Here is a 25,948-nt window from a genome sequence, read left to right on the forward strand (position 1 = left end):
AGTGCCTGGCATAGTCCAAGTGCTAAATAAACGTTAGCTGAGGTGATTACTGCTCAAAAGCAATTTACTATGTGCTCACACTTCAGTCATCCCAACTACAGAATGGGTGTACAAGGTTTTTTCTGAATAGGGAAGAGGTTGGGCTCTGGTACCTGCTTCCTAAACAAGCATCAGATATGTGGAGGGTGAGTCCTGGAGGGCGTCTTGAGCATTTTCAAACTAACCAGTCCTTCCTCTTTTCTCAGGATAATCAGAACATTAATACACAGTGGAGTCTACTGAGACCTGGACCCAAAGCATTGAAGGAGACCCCAGAAAGGGTAATTGTTTGGGGGGCCATGGAACAGATTCTGGCCTGGGCAGGCGGGAAGGGTGACAAAGGGGGCCTGGGGGGACAGGACTGGACTGACTGCCTTTCCAACTCATAGGGTCAAGGGCCCAGGACAAAAACCCCAGACAGGGAGAAGAGAGAGGACATCAGTCATTCGGGTACAAAAACCTATAAAAAGCAAAGGAGTCAAAAGGGACAAGGTCGATGTCGTGTGTTGGCAGTCACCAGACACCAGGACTCTAAGCAGATTCTGGATATGATTCTATTTAAAATGCTCTCTGTGGCGGATCCTCAGTCATGGCTGCCAACAAACCCCACCTCCCCGGAACCAGAGCCTCCAGCGTCTCTGCCCACATGATGCTGGGCTTGGTCATGTGACTTGCTCTGGCCAATGAGACAATAGCAAACATAAAGCAGGAAGTGGCCCGAAAAGCATCCCTGTAATGCACTGCACTATCTAAGATGCTGAGGATGGGGGAACCAGTCATAGAGGGACTCTGCAACTTTTCTGGAAATCTCAAACTACTCCAAAGAAACACCTGTTAAAAAACATGTGCATTAGGGCATGTGCTCTTTTCTGGGAATCCAGCTGTCACGTGAAGCAGCTAACCTGCTAGAGACACACAGCCCAGCCAGAGCTGCAACAGAAACAGCAAAGACTCTGGACGCTTCTTCCACCTGACCATAGATTATTTTCAGCTGGATCAAATCTGGAGTCTGAGAAGCTTTCAAGGGGGATCTGTCAACTGTGAAAAACAGTCGGTAGTATATTAGGAAGATGTTCCGTCTGTAAAGTTAAAACTCTCTGGAAGCTTCCACCAAATTCTAAGATGTACCAGGCTAAGTGTCTTCAACATCAGGGCTATGGGACAAAGGGGCAGCGGCCCCTAGGGCATCAGGCTAGATGGCCTAAGAAACAGTGGAAGGTTCTATGTATGCCTTACTTATTGAAGAGGAGCACATAAATTCAACCCAGGGCGATAGACTGCCCAAAAGATGAACAAGTCTTTGACGCAAGGAATGAGACAAAGAGTGGAGTGTGGATGTGGGAAGGGAAACAGGAAACATTAAGTTGCTTTTCAAACCCACACAGCTCTGGAGACAAGGATGTGTGTGTAAAAAAGCAGGTGGGCAGAGCCATCCCAGCATCGGTAACACATCATTCTATTCAATAGCCACTCGGGCCACCTACCACCCCACTGCCTGCAGGACTGGTTACACTTGCAATGGCAGCCAAAGCATGGCCACATCTGCTAGGAACCTAAAGGACACTGGTGTCCCCTGCTGCTCAAGGCCTAAGACATTCTCTGCACCCCAGAACTCTTCAAGCAGAATATCTGTGGCGTAGATTCTTATCTTCAGGCCTGGTTGGTCATTAAAAAATATATTATTCAACCAACTTGCATTGAGTATGTTGTGGGTTTCTGGGCAGGGCCTGGGTCCCACTTGCCTCTGAATTATCTGAGCCACAGGCACAGGTTCTCTTGTGGGGAAGTTTTCATGAAACATTGGTTGAATGAGCAAATTAAATAATGAGGCTCAGTTCCTGCCAGGAGCTCAGTCTAGGACAGGCGACTCATTGTGAGGCAGGGAAAAGGCCCCAACAGGGCTTATTCCTTGTGCTAAAGAGAGGAAACTTGGGCATCGTTTCTTCTCTGCCGTGCTCACCAATCATCGACTTTGTTCAGATGGTGAGGCTGAATCTGTGCTGGGTACTGTGCCTGCAGGAGCCTGGCAAGTGGCAAACCGGGTAGGAAACAGATGCCCCTCCATGTGTGCTGAGTCCTGAGGGAGCTCAGCATCTAGGGCTGTGAAGTCCCGGGAGGAGGGGCCCTTATTAGTTTCCTCCTGCTGCTGTATCAAATAACTACAAATTCAGTAGCTTAAAAAGATACAAATTTAGTATCTTATAGTTCTGGAGGTCAGAAGTCTGAAATGGGTCTCAGAGGGCTAAAATCAAGGTGTGGGCAGGGCTACATTCCTTCTGGAGGCTTTAGGAGAGAATCTGTCTTTTCCGGCTTCTGGAGGCCACGCACATTCCTTGGCTTGTGGACCCTTCCTCCACCTTGAACACCAGCAATGGTGGATTGGGTCCTCACGTTGAATCTCCAGTCTCTGTTCTCGGACTTTATCTCTGACTCTTCTGCCTCCTGTCTCACTCTGAAGGAGCCTTGGGATTACGCTGGGCCTACAGGATATTCCCTCCATTTTAAGGATGTCTGATGAACAACCTTAATTCTCCTTTGCCACGTAAACTACCATATTCACGTGCTCTAGAAATTAGGAGGCAGATGTCTTGGGGGTGAAGGGGTATGATCCTGCCAACCACAGGCCCTGGACCCATCGAGTGGAGATGGTCCAGAAAGATTCCTGGAGGGAGGAGAGCCTGAATCAGGACTTGGAGGAAGAGTGACCATCAGGAGGCTGGGGGAGAAGGAGAGCAAATGCAAAGACTCAGGGGAGAAAGAAGGGAGAGGATCCACAGGCACATCTAGGAACCACGCGTACATAACATGTGCATCCACGTGCTAGAAGGAGATGAGGCTGCAAAGGCAAGGAGAGGGTGGGAAAGGGACACAGGAACATCTTCAGCACCTCACTCCTCATACTGCCTCCTCCTGCTCAAAACCTCCATGTCCCTGAACTGCAGGGTACAGCCCTCGGGGTTTACCATGATCATCTCCCACCATCCCCGGAATGCAAAGCCTCCACCTTCCCACCGCCATACACAGGCTGGCCTTCTTGCCTTTGCTCAAGCTATCTCCCCTGCAGTAATGCCCTCTCTGCCTCTGCCAGTGTCACCTAAGGGCTCCAGAGCCACCCTGCTGAGGTCTGAAGCTGGCCCTAACCAGCTAACTAACCTAACTGCTGTGTAATCTTGGCACATTGACAGCTCACCTCATACTCTTGTTGTGAGAATTAAAGGAGCTAAAGTGTGTGGCATACAAAAAGTGCTCAAAAATGCTAGCTGTCACCACCGCTACCACCAACAATAACATTTCAGGGGGTCCAAGAGGAAAACTATTTTCATAATAACACTCTGACATTATTTGCCTGTTTTACTGTGTTAGTATTTGCAATGTTGGTGCAAAAGCAATGCTGGGTAAAATGCTGACGTCTAGCAGAAATCGTAACAGTGGCATCAAACTGTATTACTAGTCACTGAGTTCTTTACACAGTGCACTCATAGTTGAAAGAAAGGGGGGGCAGTTTTACTTAAGAATAACCTTGATGAAGATGTAAAAAGAATTAATTCTATTAAAACTTGATCCCCAAGTACATATTTTTTAATAAAATGGGGAGTACACTTAAAGTTCTTTTGCTGCATACCAAAGTACAATGGCTGTCTCAAGGAAAATCATGTGTGCAACTGTTTGAGTTGCCAGCTAAACTAGCCACTTTTTCGTAGCTCACAATTTTGTACTTGAAAGAAGGACCAACGTACAAACTATAGTATCTGGCAAACTACTGAACTAAGTGAACACATGAAGTAAGTGAGCCTGTTACTTCTAGGAAAACAAATGACAGTATTCGTTGCCAGTGATAAAACTTGAACTTTTAAGCAAAAATCCAAATTTGGGCAAACTTGATCTGCCACTATGATTTTACCAGCTCCTCAAGACTTAAAGAATTTTCTAATGAGATTGGTGGTGATGTTAACAGATGTGGCTTATTGATGTTGGATATTGAAATATGCCAAGATTTGGAGGATGTGCATTGCTCAGTGAACCAATATTTTCCAAGTGATCAATGTTAGATTTCAAAAAATCATGTGTGGGTACAATAGCCATTCAAAGTACCAATTAGACCAATGGTTTTGTCCAGCCTAACAGAGCACAAAACCTTCACTGGATAATTCCACACTCAGCAAACCTCTAAGAAACTACCATTTGGTGAGTTAGTATGAAGTCAAAGAAAAATATCCATAATTATCTAATAAGGCAATTAATACACTCTTCCCTCTTCCAGCTACACATCTGTGTGATGCTAGATTTTCAACCAAAACAATAAATCATAGTAGCCTGACTGAAGGAATAGTTAACGAGAACTCAGCAGTCTTTCTACGAAGTCAGACATTAAAAAGTTTTTGCAAAATTGTGAAACAATGCTGCTCTTTTCCCTCAAATCTTTTTGTTTAGGAAAAGAGTCATTTTCATTTAAAAATAATGTTAACATGTAATGGATTTAGTACTGTCATTTTAAAATAAATTGAAGATTTAGACACGTTTTCTCGGAGAAATCAATTCAATTCTCGGAGAAATCAATGCAACGGAGGGGGCCTGGGGAAATCAAGACACCCCAGAGGGGTCCCACGGGCGACAAGCTCACCACAGGTGTAGGGCTGCAGTCATGCAGGGACTCTGGGGTAAGTTTACTCACGCGACGACACCATTCCTTATTAAACAATCATTCAGGGCTTCTGCCTTTAACCTCACGATGAGACCAAAATCCCAAACCAAACATTCCCAGACTCGTCCCCACAGAAACAAAGGAAACTTCTAAACCCCCATTCTCGCCAGACTTGATTCTTTTCGTTGCTTTGATGTTGGAACCATCCATGTTTGCGTGTTTGCTTGAGTTCCTAATCCTCTCACATGCCGAAGAATTCCAGTTTCAACCACCCCCAAACCAAAGACTGAGGGTGGGCAGGTGGGGACCGGCCAGAGTGGAAGTCTTTGGGGGCTTTGCATTTTCCCACCGCAGGGACGCCGGTTATTAACAAGTGTCGCCCGACATCTGCTGCGTACTTGGCTTGTGCGTTTATTCTCGTCCTTCTCATTAGGGGCATATAAATCCCTTTTCATGCCCCAGCCTCCTTCTGCCAACATCTGTCTGCAATTTACTCACCATGTGCTGTGGCTGGGGAGGAAGCATCTTATTTATGACTTTGTAGAATGCCAGGCAGGATGCTTGAGGTGCTTGCTACCTTGAACTTAGATGGGCTCAGCGGGTCTAAGGTCTGGGCTACCCCAAATGGGAATCAGGCGACCAACATCTCCAAACAGATCTGAGGAAGCCTGCCAAACCCTGTCTCATCAGATAATCACTAAGTATTTGCACTAACGGTACTTGGCACTGGGCCAAGCACTTTATACCTCATTTAATCCTCATGACAACCTGTGAAGTAGCTACTATTATTGGCCTCAATTATAAGAAAACTAGGTATTGTTATTGTTGCCTTCTGCAAAGGAACTGTGGTTCAGAGAGGTTAAGGAATTTGCCCCAGGTCACACAGCTAGTAAGTGACAGAGATGGGATGCATGCCCAGATCTGACGCCAGAGTCTGCTGTCCCCGTGACTGAGCTAGGATGGCCTCCTGTGTCTCTTGTCCAGGCCAACTTCACCCCTCGTGACCTCATCCAGAGGGGAGATGAGGTGTTTAGTGCAGTGGAAGAAGTTTCGGACTCTGCTGCTAATTAGCTGTCACCTTGGCCAAGTCACTTAACCTCCCTGAGCCTCATTCAGCTGTCTCCATCTGTGAAAGGGGTTAATCCCTTCCAGCAGGAGTGGGGTGAATGGTAGACCAAGTGCGTAGAACAGTGCTGGAACACAGTAGGTGCTCAATAAGGCTTTCCTTGACCGAATACTGACGAGTCCTTGTTGATGAGATTATCGTTCCTACAAAGCAGTCGCCTTTGGGGGATCTCTGGGTCCCTGAGCAAGGCCCTGAAGACCTTTGGGGATGGATAAGAAATCGTACAGCACAGAGTTGGGAAGAAATGCCTGCATAGCTCTGTGCCCTGTGGGCTAAACAGAGGAGGGTGCACATCATGGTTACCGCCTTCACAGACACGACCTCATTTACTTCACTGTTACTGTCCCATCACTCAGATCAGAACACTGAGGTCTGGAGAGCCGTCTGCTCCAGGAGCTGGGCCGTCGGTGGGTAAATGAGCCTCTGCTCACTCCCTGCCCATACCCCTGGGCACAGGAACAGCAAAGAGAGGTATTCCTCCTCCTCCCAGGTCCACAAGGGGGAATACAGGTGAGAATTCTTTCCCTGGCCCAGGACACAGAAGGCAGGTGACTCTGTCCTGGAATGAATACCGGCGAAGGAGGCTGAGACAGTGTCTGGCTGCTTCCTGAGGCAGCCTCGACTCTGCAGGATCGTGAAACCTGGCGAGACCAAAGGACATCAGCTCACACGGCCTGGACCCAGCAACTCGTGCCCATGGGAGACTCCTGAGACTTGGATCTCCTTCCTGAGAAGGGTGGGGATGTCCCAAGGCCCCCGGGAAGCTGGGAGTGGAGGGAGCTTGTATAGATCTGCCTGGACCGCAGGAGGGTTGCATAGAGAAAGCACGCGTGCCTGGCACAGTGACTTCTGATCACACGGCGTCAGCTGCACCGTGACACAGACCACCTGCCTGCTATGGCCTGAAGAGACCACCCAGAACCCTGTCCAGGTGGCCCCACCGGAAACAAAACCCCAACAGGAAAGTGTCTACCTAGGTTTAAGAGTAACACGTATGGCTGGGAAGAACGCAGAGAGAGGCTGGAGCACCCGGGTGAGGGCGCACCGGCGTCCCAGGCTTCCTGGGGGACGGGTGGTGGGGTGCTGGACAGACAGCTGGCTTAGCCAGTGTTCTGCTGCTCACTTCACACCTCTGGTCAGGGAAACCCACAAGGACAGAGCCAACTAACCATCCAGCACAATCCCCTCTCCCTCCCCGCCCAGCTGGCCTTGTAGCTGGGACGCGGATGCCCAGCATTCCCCGCGGCCACGCGCTTGCCAAAGGGAATCTCTGACCCTGAATTTTGGCTCTTCCCCTGGATCCTTCACAGGCCGAGGGGAGCAGAGATGCCCACCAGCCTGCAATGCCCCCCTGGGATGGTTACAGAAGAGAGAGACAAACAGATTCTTTAAGCCACCCTGTTTTGGGGTCTTTGCTACAGCAGCCCGAAATCAACCGAAGGAATAAACCTGCCTTGGCCTCAGAAATGAAGTCCTCAGAGAGTATTTATTGTTCTAGTAAGTGGTAAGTGGAAAGGAGGTGCCAAGTGTTATTGCCCTTTCTCCCCCGCAAGGAGAATCAAAGACACTAAGCGGGGCTCAAGAGATCAAGGCAGGCCCCGCCCAAGATATTTTCTCCCCCAACGTTTCACGTTGGAGGACTGGGAGGGGATGACTTCCAACCTTTCCCAAATAACCTTGTGAGACACAGTGCGGGCAGGTGGCTCCCAGGAGCGATGGGTATGCCGGCTGCCCGTCGCCCAGGCCAGCTCTGAGGAAAGCAGCTGACACGTGGGCCCACTGGTTTCCTGTCTCCTAAAGCAGTTTCTCTCCTAATTCCGCCCCCCTCCCCCCGCCCGCCCAGGGCTGGATGCTGCGCTCCTTAGAGGGGGGCTCCTGCAGAGCAAGCAACGAGTGAAGAGGCCTGAGCCCTCCCCTGGGGAGCCCACCGCGCGGTGAGCCTGAGTGAAGTGGGGGAGGGATGTGTCCTCCAGCACAAAACCCAGCACCCCCGCACTGTCCTGTGAGGGGCGGCACCACAGGACCCTGAGAGCTCTGAGTAAGGGGCGACCCAGCTGCTGGGTCAGCATCCTCATTCAGCAAAGATAACTACCTGCCATTCACACACCTCTCAGAAGGAGGCGCCCCATGACCGGGAGTGATGGAGAACATGAGGCGGTCACACTGCAGGAGGGAATGACATCTGTACCCGACCCAGCAAGACGCAGGATTCCACCCGAAAAGGAAGGGGCAGCCTGGGCTGGGGGCTGGGCGCCGGGAGGCTCCTGGGGCCACATCGCTGCCCCTGCAGAGGCAGGACCCTGGCTCCTGGTGTCCTTGTGGCCCCAGCTGAGGCCCAGGCGGGGGAGGGGAGGGAGCTGTTGCCCACTTGTCACTCACCCTGCAATGCTTCTTTGGCTCTGGCTAGCTCCTGCCCCTTCTGGGCCAGCTGGACCCTGAGCTCGGTGGCCGTGAGGACCTCGGAGGACTTGCCGCCCTGCGACTCCTCCAGGTCCTTCATCAGCATCTCCTTCATCTGCCGGAGAAGGTGGACTTCCTCCTGGAGCCGGGACACTTCCTCCCGCAGCAGTGCTAGGGGAGAAGGGCACACGGTTAGAGCGGGGGACAGTGGCTCCCGCTCGCTCACTTTTCTGGGGACAGTTTGAAGGTGCTTTGGCTTTCCCTGTTTGCTCTGCATTCAGGGCCTGCCCTACGATGTGTAGGAAAACCCCCGAAAGACCTTATTGCAAGGAGGCCCCGCCCCAGTCCTGGGCCCCGCCCACAGTCTGCAGAGCACGCCTGGTGGGACTCCCTGCCTCCCACCACACTCTCTAGGGCTCTCAGGGGTCAGCACTGCAGTCTCAAGCCAACAGCTCTCCCAGTTACGCTTTACGTGCTTTACCTTGTTTACCAAAACCTCCGGAGGCAGGATGCTTCACCCCCATCTCACAGACTAGAAAGTCAAGGCTCGGAGAGATTAAGAAACTCCACGAGGGCATAAAGTGAGTGGGTAGCAGAGGTGGGATGTGAACCCAGACCTGGTCGACTCCAGGCACAGTCAACACGACAGTATTACTCAGGGCAGGGCACACCCAGGTCGAGATGCACCTCACTCAGAGACGGATTAAAAGAGCTTCTGACGTAGAGAATGGACTTGAGGACACGGGGACGGGGAAGGGTAAGCTGGGACGAAGTGAGAGAGTGGCATGGACATATATACACTACCAACTGTAAAACAGATAGCTAGTGGGAAGCAGCCACATAGCACAGGGAGATCAGCTCGGTGCTTTGTGACCACCTAGAGGGGTGGGATAGGGAGGGTGGGAGGGAGGGAGATGCAAGAGGGAGGGGATATGGGGATGTATGTGTATGTATAGCTGATTCGCTTTGTTATACAGCAGAAACTAACACACCATTGTAAAGCAATTATACTCCAATAAAGATGTTAAAGAAAAAAAAAAAGAGGCTCTGAGATGCTCATGGAAGCAGGCCCCGGAGCGGCTGGCCTTGGCCCGCATCACTAAGCTCACGCATCGCTCTCTCCCTTTCCCCCACCCTCCTGCACGCTGGTCCCTCTCTGTGCGACAGGCCAAGCTCTTTCCAGCCTCAGGGCCTTTGCCCCTGCTGGGCCCTCCACCCGCGACACCCTTTTCCCTGTTCTTCCAGTGACACAGCCTCCCCCCGACGCCACCCTGTCCCATGCTCCCATGGCAGCAGGGGATACAGTCCTCGCCTGTGAGGGTCAGAGGGCATGGCTGTGGCACGGCTTTCGAAGCCCCAGGTCTGCGGTCTGGCTCCCTCGCTGACCAGGAGCGTGATCACGATCAAGTCCCTTCCCCTCTAAGCCTCACATGCCCCTTCTATAAAATGGGTCTAACCCTCATGGGGTTGAGACACAGGAGGAAGCCTGGTCCAGGGCATGTGCTCAGGGTATACGGCGAGTGTTCAGTGCCGGTGAGACGGGGGCTGCGTCTCCCCAGGCGCCCGACCCTCTTAGCGGCGCCCGGCGTTCTCTAAGGCGCTACCACCTGCACCCCTTGGGGAGCCTGGACACGAAGGCAGAGCCAGGTCCGGGGTGGGGGGCAGGCCTCGGGGACCCGGGGTCCCTCCACCCCCAGAAGCCTGGGGAAGGGCGGCCCTGGCTCCAGCCCCTGTTCCCTGGTCTACTTCAACCGCCTCCTCTGAGGCCACCTGGGCCCAGATGCCACCCACCCAAGGGGAGGCCGCCCTGCCCTCCCAGCTCCCTGACCCCCACCCAAGCTCCCCACAAAAGCCTGAAACGCAGGGCGTCCCACCGCACTCCCTGGCTTCCCGCCCCATCAGCCCATCTGAGGTCTCCCTCAGGCCACCTGTGGGGGGACTTTCAGTTCTGGAAGCTGCTAGACTTGTCCCGCCTCAGGGCCGCTGGAAGAGCTTCCTTCCTTCTTCACAGGTTCCTCCCTGTCGGGCAGTCTCAGCCCCACTGTCACCTCAAGAGCCCTACAGAGGCCCTCACCCGTGGTCCACTTCTGACAGCAGTTTGGACAACGCACCCCAAACCCCTCATTAATGGGGGAGGCCCACCCGCACGTTACCGTGTGCGTGCCCAGTGGGCACAGCTCCCCGAGAGCAGGCCTGGTAGCTCTGCTCTAGCTCATTCGCTGAGGGGTCTCAAGTGCCCTGAACACTGTATGATGACACACGACAATCGAATGATCTCCTCCAGCCATCCGTCCACCCAGCAAGAGTTCATGGGCACCTGCCCCAAGCCAGTTGCTGCTGAAGGCGCTGGAGACCCCTGGGTGAAGGTCACAGACAGGCCCCACCCTCAGGCTGGTGCTCCCAAACCCCACAGAGAACACGGACTGAACAAACCCAAACCTGCACCCCGGGGAGGCAGGCTGTCTGCAAGGGACCTCCTGGTTGCTCTGACATGGCCAGACTCAAGTGCAGGCTGTGAACTGTCCAAGTCTCTTAGCAAAACTGCAAAGTAGGAGGTTTGCATTGGGGGCCCCTCCCCTGCCCTCATTCCAGACAAACATTCGCAGGTCCCCTAGAAGGCAGGCCTGGCGCAGGGTGTTCAAAAAGAAGGGAACACCCTTGGCCTCGAGAAGTCTCCAGCAAGTAGAAGTAGCACACACAAGTAAGCATAATACAAAGCAGGTGTGGCATGTGCTTGGAGCACAAGAACATTTGAAATGGGCCTCGGAAGATGGCAGGGCAGTGAGCAGTGGGGACAGTAGGAGCAAAGGCAAGAAGGCTGGAAAGGCCCCTGGGGAACCAGTGACCAGTACCAGGTGAGGAAGAGCAGGGAAGCCAGGAGAGGTACGACAGGGTCAGATCATAAAAGGTCTTAACCTCGTCCACCACTCTGTGCCCCCAGCCCTGGCTCGCCGTCTCTAGCAGTACTTCAGACTCTGGAATTTTCATTCTTGCTCCCTGCCACAGACTGAATGTTTGTGTCCCCATAAAATTCATATGTTGAAACCTAGTGCCCCATGTGACGATGGTACCTGGAGGTGAGGCCTTTGGGAGGCGACTAGGTCATGAGGATGGAGCAAAAGACACAGCAAAAAGACAGTTGCCTATTAACCAGGAAGAGGGTCCTCACCAGACACGGAATCTGCCAGTGCCTGGCTCTTGGACTTCCAGTCTTCAGAATTTTAAGAAACAAATTTCTGTTGTTTATAAGCCACTGGCTATTTTTGTTCTAGCAACCCCAAACGGACTAAGACACCCTCCTTCATCAATTCTCCCCAGTCACCCATCCTGCCCGGGCCTGTCCCCACTCAACTGTCACCAAACGGTTATTTCACAATAAGGTGTGAGTGACTGCTAAGCAGCCCCATTTATATTTACATTGCCAGGCAAGTGGAAGCCAGGGCTGTTTGATTTTATTTTAGGGGCATGACTTCTGGGCTTGCTTAAACTGCCCAGAGGAAGCCACTGAGGTTGTTTGCTGTCTATGCAAATGGCAGAGGATTCCAAGAGACCTGGCTTCGAATCCAGTCCTGGCCAGGGCCTTGTTGTGACCTTGTTGTGAGCAAGCCCCATGATTTTTCCGGCTCTCAGTTGCCATGTACACTGCTTGGGGACAATGTCACCCACCCATTTAGGGCTGCCAGATTTAGCAAAATAAAACAAAGTGAAGCAAAACAGACCCCAAAAGCCCAGGTGCACAGTTAAATTTGAATCTCAGATAGACAACAAATAATTTAGTATAAGCATGTCTTAAATATTGCATGGGACATACTTATGCTAAAAATTGATTTGTTGTTTATATGAAATTCAAATGTAACTGGACATGCTGTGTTCTATCCAGCAACCCTACTTCCACTGCAATGAAACGGGGCCATCACGAGAAAGGGCTGTGCTACTAAATTATCTCACAGGAGGAAGGAGGTTAAGGCACAGAACAGCCTGGCACAGCCTTCTCTGCCCCTTGCTCTTGGACGAGAGCAAGACGAGGCTGGGTGCCCCTATCCTGAGCTAACAGTGGCAAAGGCAAATTTTTCCTGCTCTCACGTTGCTAACAGGTGTACCTGACACCTAGGCCCCGCCCCTTGAGTCAGGCTCTGAAGAAGCAGGAGGGCGGGATACCAAGTACAGCTCCTGCAGGAACCAAGTCTTAGGAGACCAGGCTGGAAAAACAACTCCACAGAAAGAGAGAGCCTTGTCCAAGCTTACTAACTGCACCTGCCCTGGCTGGACTAGATCTTGCACAGCCTGGACCCTTCCAGGGGCAGAGAGGGGTGACAGCCCTGGGACTGCAATCACAGAGAGCCTCACAAGACTGAAGCCCATTTACAGGCTTCAGGACCATTCATAGGCACTTCCCCTCCCTGGGCCTCAGTGGCCTCACCTGTGAAATGGGAGTGATGGGAATGAGACACACAGGTAATACACTTAAACGTGCTAAGCACGATGAGTGCTGTGTGTGCCCTCGTGCCCTCAACTCCTCTTCCCCTCACAGAGGGGAGCGACCACATTCCTCAGAAGCAATGAAGAAGTGAGAGTTGGAAGACTTGGCTTGCTGTCTCAGAGGGATTGCTACCTCGCTGTGTGACCTTGGGCAAGTCACTGTCCCTCTCTGGGCCTTCATAACATCAGTGCCCTTAGAGGGATGCACTCTCCAGGAATCTAGATGAATGCTACCGATTATGCATTTCTCCCCTTGGCGGGACAGGGTCCCTGCTCTGGTCCACAGCGGCACTGCTCAGTGAGGCAGCCACCAGGCACACGTGGCTACTTAAGTGTAAATTAGTCACAACAAACAACTCAGTTCCTCAGGCACACCCGTCACAGGTCAAAAGCACAGAGACCACCCCGTCGGGGCACGGAGCTCCTGGTCAGTGCTCGTCCAGGGCCACGAGGTGGGGAAGGGAAGAAGCGGGGTTTGTGAAGCACCTGGTGCAGCGCGGGCCGCAGACACATGGACAGGAGGGAGCCTTGTGCCAAAGGCGGGCGAGCTGCTGGGGAAGGAGCCATGTTCCTGGAGAAACCGCACTGGCCCTGGCCCAGGGACACAAAAGGGAAAGATCAATTGCATACCTTTTGCTGGGCAACCACAGACCTTAGGGCAGGGGGCTGGTGGTGGTAAAAGGGCCTGGTGCCAAAGAAGCCACGGACCCAGCAGAGCTCTAGGCCATGGAAGCCGGAAGTAAGCATTACCTGGGAGACAGCGGCTCTCCCACCCCCAGGGAAGCCAGCAGTTACCAATGATGCAGTTACCAATGATGGGGGAAGCAGGCAGGCCACACAGTGGAAGCCCCCAGAGGTCTCTTCCCAAGGGCAAGCGGGTGTGGCATACCTACTCAGGTGACAGAGGGAGCTGGGGAGAGCCTGCCCCTGCCCCTCTGTGGCACATCTCCTTTTGTTTGTAAGAGCAGCAAGTGCTCGCCATTCTAAAAACGCCATTTCCTGGCCTCCCTTGCAGCTAGAATTGTCTGTGTGACCCAGTTCTGGCTGATGAGATGTAGGCCAAAGTCCCTGAGGAAGACTGCCCTTTAAGAAAAAAGGGCTTTGCCTCCTCCGTGCCTTCTTGTCTGGAAGGTGGACTTGTGGTTAGAGCTGTGGCAGCAACGTTGTAACAAGGAGGCAACATGCACAGGGAGCAAAACAGATTCCAAGGGGAGAGAACAGAGCCTGGGGCCTGGCGAGCACAGCTCAGCCCTGCACCTGTGTCTCGAGACCTGGAGCAGCACCAGCTGGGCAGGGCCATCTGGCACAGGAGAGCCTTTGATTGCCCTGCTGATCTACCAGTTCTCCAGAACCAAGCACGGCAGTGCATGCTACAGGCTGAGATCGAGTTCAGGTGGCTGCTATGGGCCAGCCCCTCTGGGGTCTGCTCTGCGGCCGCCTCAGCTGTGAGTTCTGGGCAGTGGGAGGAGGAGGTGGGGACTGTGGAGGAATCCACACAGCGCAGGAGGGAGGTGACCGCGCCTGGCCCTGGGGAAGAGCCCCCAGTTTTGCGACAAGTCCTTTCCTGGCTTAATTTTTGTGAGCTCACAGGCCTGGGGCGGGAGAGGAAGAAGATAAAGGAAAACACTTACGCTCCGTGACTGTGGGGCACCGTCCAAGAACAGGATGCGTGAACAGGCAGCGAGAGGCCTCGGAGCCCACTCGGTGAGTTGCCGGTTTACGAGTCTGGCCTTCCCAAGCCAAAGGTCCAAACAGCGATAATACTGTAACCACCGTGTATCACAATGACGATTCCTTTACTAACACTTCGGGAGCACAGGCTCCAGGCTCTGTTGTAAGTCTGTTACACTCCTTAACAATAACTAGTGAATCCTCACAATAACCTCATGAAGTAGGTCCTGTTATCATCACCCCCTTCAACAGATGGGGAAGTTGAGGCACAGGATTTAGGTGACTTGACCAATGTCATGCAGAGTCAGAGTGGTCTAGCTCCAGCACCCAGCCCAGTCCAAACTCTTGCACTGTACTTCTTTTTTTCTTCTAATATTTATTTATTTGTCTGCATCAGATCTTAGTTGCGGCACGTGGGATCTTTAATTGCAGCATGTGAACTCTTAATTGCTGCATGTGGGATCCAGTTCCCTGACCTGGGGCCCCTGCATTGGGAGTGCGGACCCTTAGCCACTGGACCACCAGGGAAGTCCCTCAATGTACTATCTTTCAGGGGGAAGGGCCGCAAAGTCCATGGGCCGCCGCAGGCTTGCCCTGATGGATGGCAGGGGAGGCAGGCGTGCCCCCCAGCAGTTATGGGTTTGCTCTTGTTTCCCACATGGAGGTGGGTCACAGGGAGCCGGCCACTCCGTGCATGGCTCTTCCCCGGGGCACCGTTCCCACGCAGCTCCTGGAGAAGGATGTGGCCACGGAGCCAGCAGGGGCTCTGCTCTGCTCACAACTGACGCCCAGCGCCAGCCCAGTGCTGGGCTCCTGGAAGGCACACAAGGACGGCGCCGAGTGCGGGGTGGGGCGGAGGTGGGCCAGGCTGGTCTGGGTCAGCCACCGGGGCTCAGTCCCGGCTCCCCCGCTTCCTGGCTATTTGACCTTAGGACAAGTGACCTCTGAGTTGACCTGAAAGTGGAGCCAAGACCAGTCTCCCAAGCCTGTAGTAAACATTTAACAAAGTAATCATCTAAGTGGAAACATTCCAGAAGGTTCTAAATGGGGGTCATATGGAGCTCGTCAAGATCATTATGATAGAAAAGGGCAAACCTCCCCGATGTTCCGAGGAGAGGCCTTGGCCCCAAGAACCTGGGAGCCCAGACTTGTGGGCCTCCCAACCCGGAAGGGGCGGATTAAATGACAGAGAAGGCTGAGTCACCCAGTCTGCAGGGAAAAGGCAGGACCAAGAGCACAGGGGGCTCCGAAGGGAGGGCAGGCTGGAGTGACAGTCCCTGGCTGCCTGTCATGGGCGGACACCTTGATAAACAGCCAAGCACACATCTGTCAAAACTCTCTGAACTCAGATGGTACCCTTAAAACCTGTGCACTTTGCTGTAGGAAATGATACCTAAAAATATGCATATACATATATATATATATACACACATATATACATATGTGTGTGTGTGTGTGTGTGTGTGTGTGTGTGTGTGTGTGTGTGTGTGTGTGTGTGTGTGTGTATATATATATATATATATATATATATATATATATATATATATATATAACATAGTTCAGGCTTTCTATTCACTCACTTTTATAGATCTTCCCCCCAAATCCAGGTACCGAGCTCACCGGCCCCCTGCCCTCCAGCAGGCCTCAGTAAAAGGGGAGCCTGAGTCCAACCCCGGGCTCAGTGGACGACCTCCATTCACTTGAGCTATATATACCTGCCCTGTGGGAGGCAGTGGACCACGGCCCGCTGGCCCCGGCCAGATGGAGGTCACTTCCAGATGACACGACGCTCTGCTTAATGATGTCACGGTTCCCTTCTGGTCCAAACACCCTTTCTGGCAGAGACGATGGCTAATGGCACTGCCATGTTCTGAGCCCCGACTTTGTGCAGGATGCCACCCACTGGATTACAGGCTTCATCTCACCGGATCCTCGTGGCACCCACGCAGGGCTGTAGTGACCCCGCTTGAGCTCGGAGGTGCTGGGGGGTGTGGGACGGAGCCCAGGTCAGCCTGTGGGTCGTACAGCACCCCCGCCATGGGCTGGTCCAGCAGCGGCCAGCAGGCCGTGGGCACTCAAAAGCCACCATTGCTGCCGGGACTGCTATTATTGTCACCACTGCCAAATCTGGTCCAGGTGGTAGTCTCAGAACATTAGGATGATGCTTGTTCTAAAAATTAAGAATCAGATTGTTCTTGGAGGGTTAGAATGTTAAGACTGAGGTACAATGATTCGTATCAAATCCCCGTAAGAGATGGGCTCCCAGGCCCCAAGACTAAACAGGACCAGATGTATTTGTGTCCAAGGAAGCCAGTACCTGATGGTGGAAGGGAGTCCTGAAAAGGGAGAGTCAGAGAGGGGGTCGCTGGCAGAGCCCACGTCCCAGGCTGAAGGGGTGAGGGTCTTCACCAGTGGCCTAAGGGCACCTCCTCTGCTCTGCCTTTCTGTGGGGGGAGCACATGGAGAGAAAGAGGGCAGCTGCATTCCTATATTGCATTCCCTCTGTTCTTGAATTCATCTTCATCATCAACATGGTGATAATAGTAACACTTTTTGAGTCACTCGTGCATGCCTGAACAGTTCTAAATCTTCACACCATTAATTCTCAATCCTCACAATAACCCAAGGTGATGCACCCACTTTACAGAAGAAACCGAGGCATGGAGAAAACATGTGGTTAAACCCGGGTGGTCTGGCTGCTGAGCCTTTTCTGGTCACTACTGAGTTATATTCCACCTCTTCTCCTGCGGTACAGCTGCCATACTGTGAGCTGCCCCACAAGGCAGGCAAAGCCTGTGTGTCCTCTCAGGGCCCGCAGTTACAAGGGGGCCCTCAAACCCTCCCGGGACAGATACCACTGTTTGCATCCTTCCCCCAGCCTGGAAGGCCCGAGATCGCAGAACCTCTTGGCTAAGCTGACCCAACAGCCAAGGAGGGCCAGGAGTGCTGGATTCAAACAACCCAGGGCAGCGGTAGCAGAGGCAGCAATGCAGCCCTCTGTTCTAGACTCAGCCCCGAAGGTTCCTCAAAGCTCTGTAAATGACTGGAATTCCACAGGGACATCCAGCCAGGTGGGACTTGAATGTAACGGTTTGTCTGTGGAGAGAGAAATCTGGGAACCGTAGCCTGGGAAGAGCAGCCTCAGGGCCGGGCCTCTGAGATGGGGGAGGGAAGACTTGACGTCACTTCCTTCTGCTTGGCTGGTCCCCTCACACCCAGCCCAGGCTCCTCTGCAGCCTGGTCTGTGCGTGGGGAGCTGAAAACAGCCCTCTTGGTCTACCTCTGCTCTCCTAGGGATGTAGACTCTCCCATTCCTCCCTCCATCCCCCCTGTATGTGGAGACAGACCCACTAGGCCAGGAACAGGGCCAGTGGCAGGCAGACAAGAGCTGGGTCTATGGTTTGCTAGAGCTTTCCGTGTTCTCTGGGCCTTTGTCATGTGATCCTGACACTTAAAGCTTTGGGGGTGACGGGACACCATAGAGCATTCACCAAATACAAGTAGATTCTCAAACAACGCCCAGGCACTCCTCAGCAGTATTAACTCCAAGGCTGCTCCAGGGCCTGGGAGAGCCGCCTGGTAATTCTTACTACAGGTGGGTAGGGGAGGGCCTGGCAGGTACCAGGTGATGCAGGCTTTGTCTTTTTCTCATATTTCATAGTAATTGTTTTTTCTTTTAGGTGCTGCTTAACCCGTCTTTCCTGCAGAGCTGTTCCAGTGCAACTGCTGGCCCATAAACATACCTTTCAGCCAGACTCGTCTTGGGCCCGATTGCCAAGCTAATCCTCTTCCACAATCTTGGGGGGGCCCACCTTTCCCACGGGAAGCTGTGCCCACCCAGCTCCACATCCCGGGAATCCAACTCTCTCCGGGAAGGGGTCTGCCTCCTTTGACCATCCCTCACGAAGCACTGACTCAGGAATAATCGTGTGCCAGGCACCAGCCCTGGAAGGGTGCCAGTCTCAGGTTCAAAAGCAGAGATGCCTGGGGAAGTGAAGGAATCGCAAACCTCCAGCACGCAGCTCCCTAGTTCTCAGGCAGAACCAAACCTGAGGATCTGCGCTACGCAACATGGTCCCTGCAGGCGGCCTGGCCTGACTCCTAGAATGTGCCCGTTTATCACTGGAGGTCCTCGCTTCCTGTGTCCACTGCTCCCCAAGCCCAGAAAGGACAGCCTCTGGCAGGCTTTCTGGGCGTGTGGCTTGATGCCACCATGCACTGACAGCCAGTAGGAGCCCCACAGTCCTCGGGGGTCTGCAACAGTCACTCAGCAGGTGATTCTAGCTCCAGAAGGAATGTGCACCCCCAAATACAGCATCTGTCTGGGGGTGGAAAGGCAGGCCCTCTCCTGTCACCCAGGAGGCTGAGTCCCTGACAGGCTGTGACTGCTTGGTCCCAAAGCCAGGTGCCCAGGCCTCCTTGGGGGCCTTGAGGAGCCCACTCCTATCTGCTCCTATCTGCAGGAGTGATGGGAGAGGAAAGAGCTGGCCTCTCCGTAGGGCCTGGCCAGCTGCCTCCCCTGGCCCTCACTGAACACAGTTTCCCTTAGGACTTAGAAGCAGCGAGCTGGGGCCCCTTCGTCATGTTGGGTGGGCTGACAGCAGCTGCCCTGGGATACCCTCTTGGTGCAAAGAGGACTCTTAACACTCTTATCAAGTTGAGCCTCAAAGCCACTGCTTCCCCTGGGATGCTGGCTCATCCCACCTTTTCAAAGTTCTTCATTATCCCCCCCCTGGATTGGGCAGCAGACTTTTTGGTTCAGCCGACACCTATGCCTCCAGTCTTTCAGACAGAGCACCTCCATTTCCCTCTGGGTTGCCACCCACTCCCAGAGCCAGAGCCCGTGGTTCAAAGGTGGAGATAAGACCCAGGCTGGCCAATCAGAGAGCTGAGTTGTCCTGGCCACTGTGATTGGTTTAGGAGGGGAAGCACATGACACAAATCAGTCCAATCAGAGTCAGAGTCTGGACCAGGAGCCGCTCTCTTTAATGATGGATGCGAGGATGGAGCCTGGAGGTGGTAGTGGCCATCCTGCCACCTAGAAGGGAGCACCAACAAGACAAAGACTGGATTCAGATAATATCCGTGTTGTCCTGGATCACACCACACCTGAAGCCAGGATCTACTCCTGAATTTTTCAGTTATGTGAACCAACACATTCTTAAGCCAGTTTGAGTTGCATTTTCTATCCCTTGCAACTGTAAAAGAATCCTGATAAACGGTTTCTGTCGGGGACCATTTTCTGGGTGCCCAGCATCCCCACAAACTTAAAGGCCACCTGCTATGTGCTAAGCACTCTAAGCTGTATCACTGTCCTTCAGAAACTGCACAAGCAAAACGGACAATGGAATTTACCTCCACAGAACCAGAGAGCACCTACTCCAATGTGTGCTTTAATTCTAGCTTTTCTTTGACTGCAGTGACCAGTCCCCCTGGGCTGAAACCCTGGAAGGCACAAATTTTCAAGTTCTGCCTCAAGGCCATTTCCAGACTTTTCCTACCCGAATCAGCCTTTCTCCTCCTCTTCTCCCACCCGAAGAGGTCTGCGAGCACTAACCCTGCAGCCCTCCTCGGCTCTGGGTCCCTTTTGGGTGCTGACTATGTGCCTGGCCCTACAGCCTCAGACCACTGAATTCTCTCGCTGGGAGCAGGGCTAGCATTCTCTCCATTTTGCACATGCAAACGGAGGTGGAGAGACGGAGACCGCGACAGGTGGACAGGCTTGTTCAAGGTTATAGAGCTGGTCCCAGTGGCAGAGTGCATCCCAACTCAGAAGTCTGTCTGATTGCAAAGCTCATGTTCTTAACTGGACTAGGCTCCCAGCCCTAAATGCCATGCTGTGCATATTTCTCAAACTAAACTCCAGGACAAAGAGCGGGGCAGGGCTGGAACTGGGCCTTTTTTCGAACTTTGGTGAAAACAACCTGGTCCCCCAGCCTTGGCTCTCACCACAAGCTTCTCCCGTCCCCAAGGCTTGGCTCCTAAAGGAACGGATCCAGGAGAGGGACAGTGACCCCTGGGCAGCACTGCCTGTTTCCCTCTCTGCCCTCACCACACAAGACTCTCTCCTCCCACCTCTCCTCCCTCTTCTCCACCCTCCAGGGGAAAAAAATTACCAAAACACAAAGAGGAAAAAGAAAGAAGGCCCAGCATTGGTTACACCCACCAACTTGTGACACGGTAGCCCATCCCTGCAGCGCGCACAAAGCTCACTGCAAACCAGGAGGAACCAACTTGACCGAGGCCTTGCGACTGCAGGGGGAGAGCCCAGACCTTGCTTTCTTTCCCACCCGAGTCTGAGTCAGCAGCAAAACACCTGCATCTCGATTTCCTTCTCCACCCATTACCAGAATGCACAGAGCAGACTGAAGCTGCCTGTCCCACTTGTCAGAGATCGGGTTCTCCAAGGCCTGGCTCCCGGCAGGAGAGCTACCTTCCTAAGAAGCCTGGGGGAAGAAAGACATTTATATCCCCATTTTATAGACAGCCAAACTGAGGCCCAAAGGAAGGTGTCTGGAATCTACAGCCCTGACTGCTAGGCCACTGGCTACTATAACCTGGAAGCAAACTGGAAACACGCTTTGGCTGGAACATTCTGCTCAGCCTTTCTTAGGCATCAGTCAACTCAGGGGTTAAATGCTTCGAAACATGTTCAGCATGCCGAAGGCCCCCGCAGATGTAAACAATTACACAGAGAAGGGAAGTGGGCGACCAGGGCCCAGCCGGGGCTCTCCTAGCACCGCCAGCACACGAGGGCGGCGAGTCTGAAATTCCCGCATCTTCAGATCTGTATCTCGAACAGATCCGGGCTTTCAGAAGAATTTAAACCAAGTCCAGGTGGCAACCTGGACGAAGAGCAAACCTGGAGGACTCACTGTCTCAAACGTGGCTTCAGAAGGCGAACTAAGAATGGGCGTCTCCTGCTATGTCTCGACCTCTACATCCCTCAACTTCCTCACCTATAAAACCACAACAGTGTAAGCTGTGACAAAGTGAGAGAGAGGCATGGACATATATACACTACCAAACGTCAAATAGCTAGCTAGTGGGAAGCAGCCGCGTAGCTCAGGGAGATCAGCTCGGTGCTCTGTGACCACCTAGAGGGGTGGGAGGGAGGGAGATGCAAGAGGGAGGAGATATGGGAACATATGTATATGTATAACTGATTCACTTCGTTATACAGCAGAAACTAACACACCATTGTAAAGCAATTATACTCCAATAAGGATGTAAAAATAAATCAAACAAACAAACAAACAAACAAACAAACCCCACAACAGAGATGGCTAAGAGCAGTGATTCTGGCACCAAATCCAGGCTCTGTCCTTCAGAGTAGCTGTTGGACCCCAGCAGATCACTTCCGTGCCCTCACGTGAGGAATGAAGGTAATGATGGTATCCATCCCTCAGGGCGGTTGTGACAGCCTATGGGTAACAGACAAAAAGCTCCAGGAAGGGGCCTGGCACAGAGTGAGCCCTCAGCCAATGTTGGCAGCCAGTTCCGATGCCATCGAGAGGATGCCTGACCCCACAGAGGGGGCAGAGAAGGGAGAGGATGTCCTGGGCTCCTGCAGCGGGAGGTGCCCAAGGCCGCGGAGCCTGCAAACGGCAGGGCGGCGCACGGATCCATGTAACTTACTCCTGACTATTCTCCAGCTCAACCGAGCAGCTGCTCCAGGAAAAAATAAAATACGCTTTGCATACTTTAAATGTTTCCCTTATGAAAACTGGCAGGGCCGCCTTTCTAAATTGTTTAGCCATAAAGTCAGTAATGAAACCGTTGGAGGCTCTCACTGCCGGAACGCGGGTCGGGGAGTCTGCGGGGGGCAGGGGAGGAGGACAGGCCAGCCGCTAGCGCGGAGCCCACAGGGGCTTCCAGAAGGCGCCATCTGGGATTTTTCAGAGGGGCACTGGGATCACGTCCTGGTGTCCTGATGTGAAATTGGATCCTCCCTTGAAGCCAAGCCCCAAGCCAGCGGGGGCAGAGGGGAGGCCCCTTCCGGCCTGGAACGTTTTCCCACACTCCAAGGGCGCCCCGGTTTCCAGCCAATCGAGTTAATTGAAAAATTACCTTGGGCTGAGAAAGAGCAGGCCCGGGCCACGTGGGCTGGCTCGCAGGAAACCCTACTAGGTCTCCGGCGTGCCTGTACTTCAACAACCTACAGCTGGAAGGCCAGGAGCCGTGCTCGGCATCCCAGGAACCTCTACGTGCTGGGCACGCATCCCAGCAACCTCGGAGGGTGGCATGATGCCCGTGTGAGAGATGAGACTAAAGCACAGAGACTCAGGGCCTGCCCAAGGGCCACGGCCACCAGGGCTGCCTGGCTCCCCCTGCGATACTTCTTCTCAGGATGCTCTTCTTTCCTGTGCCCCAGGGCCCCCCAACCCCAAATCCTAACAAACAACAGAGCTCAGACGGAAGCACAGGATGCACACCAGCTAGCAAGGCCGGCCGGAGGCCTCCTGCCCGGCGTGGAACTAGTCGGCGTCTTCACGCGCACAAGGCCGCCTGCACTTGGGCTGATGTTGTTAAGCTGAATATTGGGCTTTTAACTTCTTCTTCAAAGTGCGCTCACCTCTTATGTTTATCACCCAAACCCTGGGAAGATTACGATGGTGGGTTTTATGGTCCTCATTAAGGGGCGGTCAACCAAGGCCCAAGGCATGGCCCCTCCCCTCAGCCAACTCACCCAGGGATTCTAAGGTGTGCGAGGCCTGGGCCCACTTCTCCTACCTTGGTCCCCCCTGACCCCCTCCCACCCCACCTGTGCAGACTCCTGGGTGCACCCCTGCCTCTCTGGACTGTTTGGTCCATTCCTGTCCTCCTAGGTCCTCAGTCTGTTCAAAGGGCCTGGGGCACCCCTACCTCTGCAGTGGTCCATCTGGTCTCCAGAGGCCTTTGAAGTCACCGATTCTGAGACTTCAAAGTAGGACCAATGGGGGCCCCACGACTGTGTCCCTCCTCCCATCAGAGTACAACTTTCAGGATTTAAAATGAACAAAATCAATTAGAAAAATGACCTTATTTCACCAGGGGAGTTTCAGCAGTGTTGTCTATGAACCAAATATATAATCAAGACACAGAAAATGGGTTTTTTTTTGGGGGGGAAGGGAGAGCAGTGGGATGAGGAGGGCAAACTCAAGTCCCTGAGTTACTGCATCTGTGGATAGAACTTCTCCCCCCATGGGAAGACGCAACCTGAACGCAGAAGCTGCATATCTGACTTCCGGTTTCGACAGATGCTCATTGAACACGTGGGCTGAGAGGCAGCGTGGTCTAAGGGGCCGGAAACACCTTGGGGGAGAGTTGGTCTGGGTTTGAGTCCCAGTCCCTTACTAACCTCTCTCCGCCACAGTTCCCTTACCTGTAACATGGGGCAATAACAGTACCCATCTTACAGGATTGTCGTGAGGATGAAATGAGTGACTATACACATAGAGTCCATATAGGCACACGCACGGACTGGACCCGTACAAGAACCGTGCTTGGCACAGGCCAAGCGCTATGTGCCAGCTGGTTCCTCCCCCTCCCCCTCCCAGGAGCCACTGCCTTCTGGGTCTGAGACCAGCCCCTGCCCAGCAGCCTTGTCCCTGGATCCCCAGGGGCTTCTCCTGGGAACCTGACCTGAACCTCCAGGTGGAACATTCCTTGCTGAGAGGTCTCCAGAGTGGGGCTCCCAGCAGCTGGGGGCTTGTTGCTGAGGAAGTGGCCCACGAGATCCTAATCTGGAAGCACGAAGCCCCCTCTCTTTTGCCGCCCGCGCCCCTCACTTTCGCCTGAGAAAGGCAGAGATGCAGCTTGAATTCCTGCTTTGAGCTGCCGCCAGCTTGCCACCAAACGTTTCCCCCGTCTGGCCCACTCCACCATTTCACAAAGGTCAAACGCTTACTGCACTCCGCGTACGGCCTCTTGGGACAGCAGAGGAGAAAACTATTCGAAAAATGTAAGTTGGAAAAACCCCATGGCTCGCCACCACCACACTGCCCCCCTGACACTGGCGCACGCGTTCACGGCTCACCCCCAGTTCGATAGAACACACAGCGGCGTCCCAGCCCCTCGGTCTTAAAAACAAGTAGGAGCACAGAGAGGCGAGGCAGAATTTCCACTGATGGTGACCAGAGCCTAGGCGGTCGTCCTTAGAGGAATACAAATGACCCTGTCAGCCCAGACAAGGAAATCTCTTGTACAGAACGGCATCCTTCTAGGTCTTTCTGGAGCAGCCCCTGGCAGAAGCCGCGTATTATGTGCCACAGCACCTAGAAGAGCCCTGACCCACGAGCTAAGCTCAAGAAGTGCCCACAGAGCTGAGGGTAGCCCAGGGCATGAGCTTGGGGCAAGGGAAGCCTTAGATCAGGCCAAGGCTCCCCTAGGACCACACCCACCTGCCTGCCCAGAGGTGCTTTCAAGACCAAACATGCTTTTCTTTGAAGCCGTCTTCTTCCACGCCCCTCCCCCACACCCCAAGAGAAAATGACTCCAACTAAAGAATAGCAGGTTCTAGGCTTGGCCATGGCGGAATCAAAGCGTCCAGCTTGAATAAAGGAATGTACAGAATGAGAGCGGTGACACTGGATGTGAATGGTCTGGAGCAGGTCAAAGACTTCTTGTTGTTCTATAGACAGCTGACCCGTGAACAACTCAGGGGACAGGGGCACCCACTGTCCACACAGTCGAAAACTGGGGTGTAATTCAGTCTGCCCTCTGTATCCTGGTGGATCCAACTATTAACAGATGGTGCAGTAGTTCAATATTTACTATTGAAATAATCCACGTATAAGTGGACCCGAGCAGTTCAAACCCATGTTGTTCAAGGGTCGACTGTATTTTATTCTCATAAGCCAGCCTCCTGCTGCCCTACTCTGGTGGGCGGAACTGCTACATCTTTATTCCTTCTTCTCCCCAGTCCACAAACTTCAAACCTGGAATATCTGGGCCTTTCACACACATCTTTCCTGACACACCTGAAACAGTGTGGATCACTGAGGCTGTCTGAGGGGAAGGAGAATAGATACGTGTGGTGGGGTGTACAGGGCTGGCCCAGTGCGGGTGTACACAAAACACACACACACCCCGCACTTGGTGGATGCTTCAAAACTGCTTCCACAGTTGGGCAAAGCGGCAGGAAATAAGCCGATTGAAGAAGCAGGTGTCCTAACCAGGAGCAGGTGTTAGCATTGTGACTCGACTTGTAACAAGAAAAAGTCCCGTGTGCTGTGGACTTGCTGTCCCGTCCCTCTGGAACTGCGGGTGGCTCACCAGCCAGGCCCGCGAGGTCACTCCTTCCCCGGTGGCAGATGGCACATAGCTGCCGACATTCCAGGAATCCACAACAAACCCCCATGCAAGCTCTGGTTACTCTTCAGCCAGGAGACCCCGGACAGTGAAGCCCAAACCCAGGAGGCAGGGGACGAGGGGACAGTGGCTCTCTGGCCCTTCTGCAGGTGAGCAGAGAGCACGGATTTCAGCAGAGACCATGGGCAGGCAGGGCCCAAGAGTCTTCAGCTAAGATCCTTTCAGTAATCATGAAAATTAACCCAGGATAACCCTGCTGCCCAGGAAACTGTTCCTGCTCCTGTCTCTGGAGAAACCTA

The 25,948-nt window shown here is 53.3% G+C and overlaps 1 protein-coding gene across 3 annotated transcripts in view; it reads right to left on the reverse strand.

Annotated features, from left to right (window-relative positions):
• The window catches only part of KAZN (kazrin, periplakin interacting protein), a gene marked incomplete at its 3' end in the record, with an annotated part of 474,913 nt that overhangs the window by 117,994 nt on the left and 330,971 nt on the right, over window positions 1-25,948 (reverse strand). For all 3 annotated transcript variants that reach the window (XM_081255919.1, XM_081255920.1, XM_081255921.1), the window contains exon 2: window positions 8,187-8,378. In XM_081255919.1, the coding sequence (XP_081112045.1) occupies window positions 8,187-8,378 (192 nt within the window). The remainder of the gene's footprint in view (window positions 1-8,186; window positions 8,379-25,948) is intronic.

The sequence above is a fragment of the Mesoplodon bidens genome, assembly GCF_964165515.1.
Source record: "Mesoplodon bidens genome assembly, chromosome: 2".
Taxonomy (NCBI): Eukaryota; Metazoa; Chordata; class Mammalia; order Artiodactyla; family Ziphiidae; genus Mesoplodon; species Mesoplodon bidens.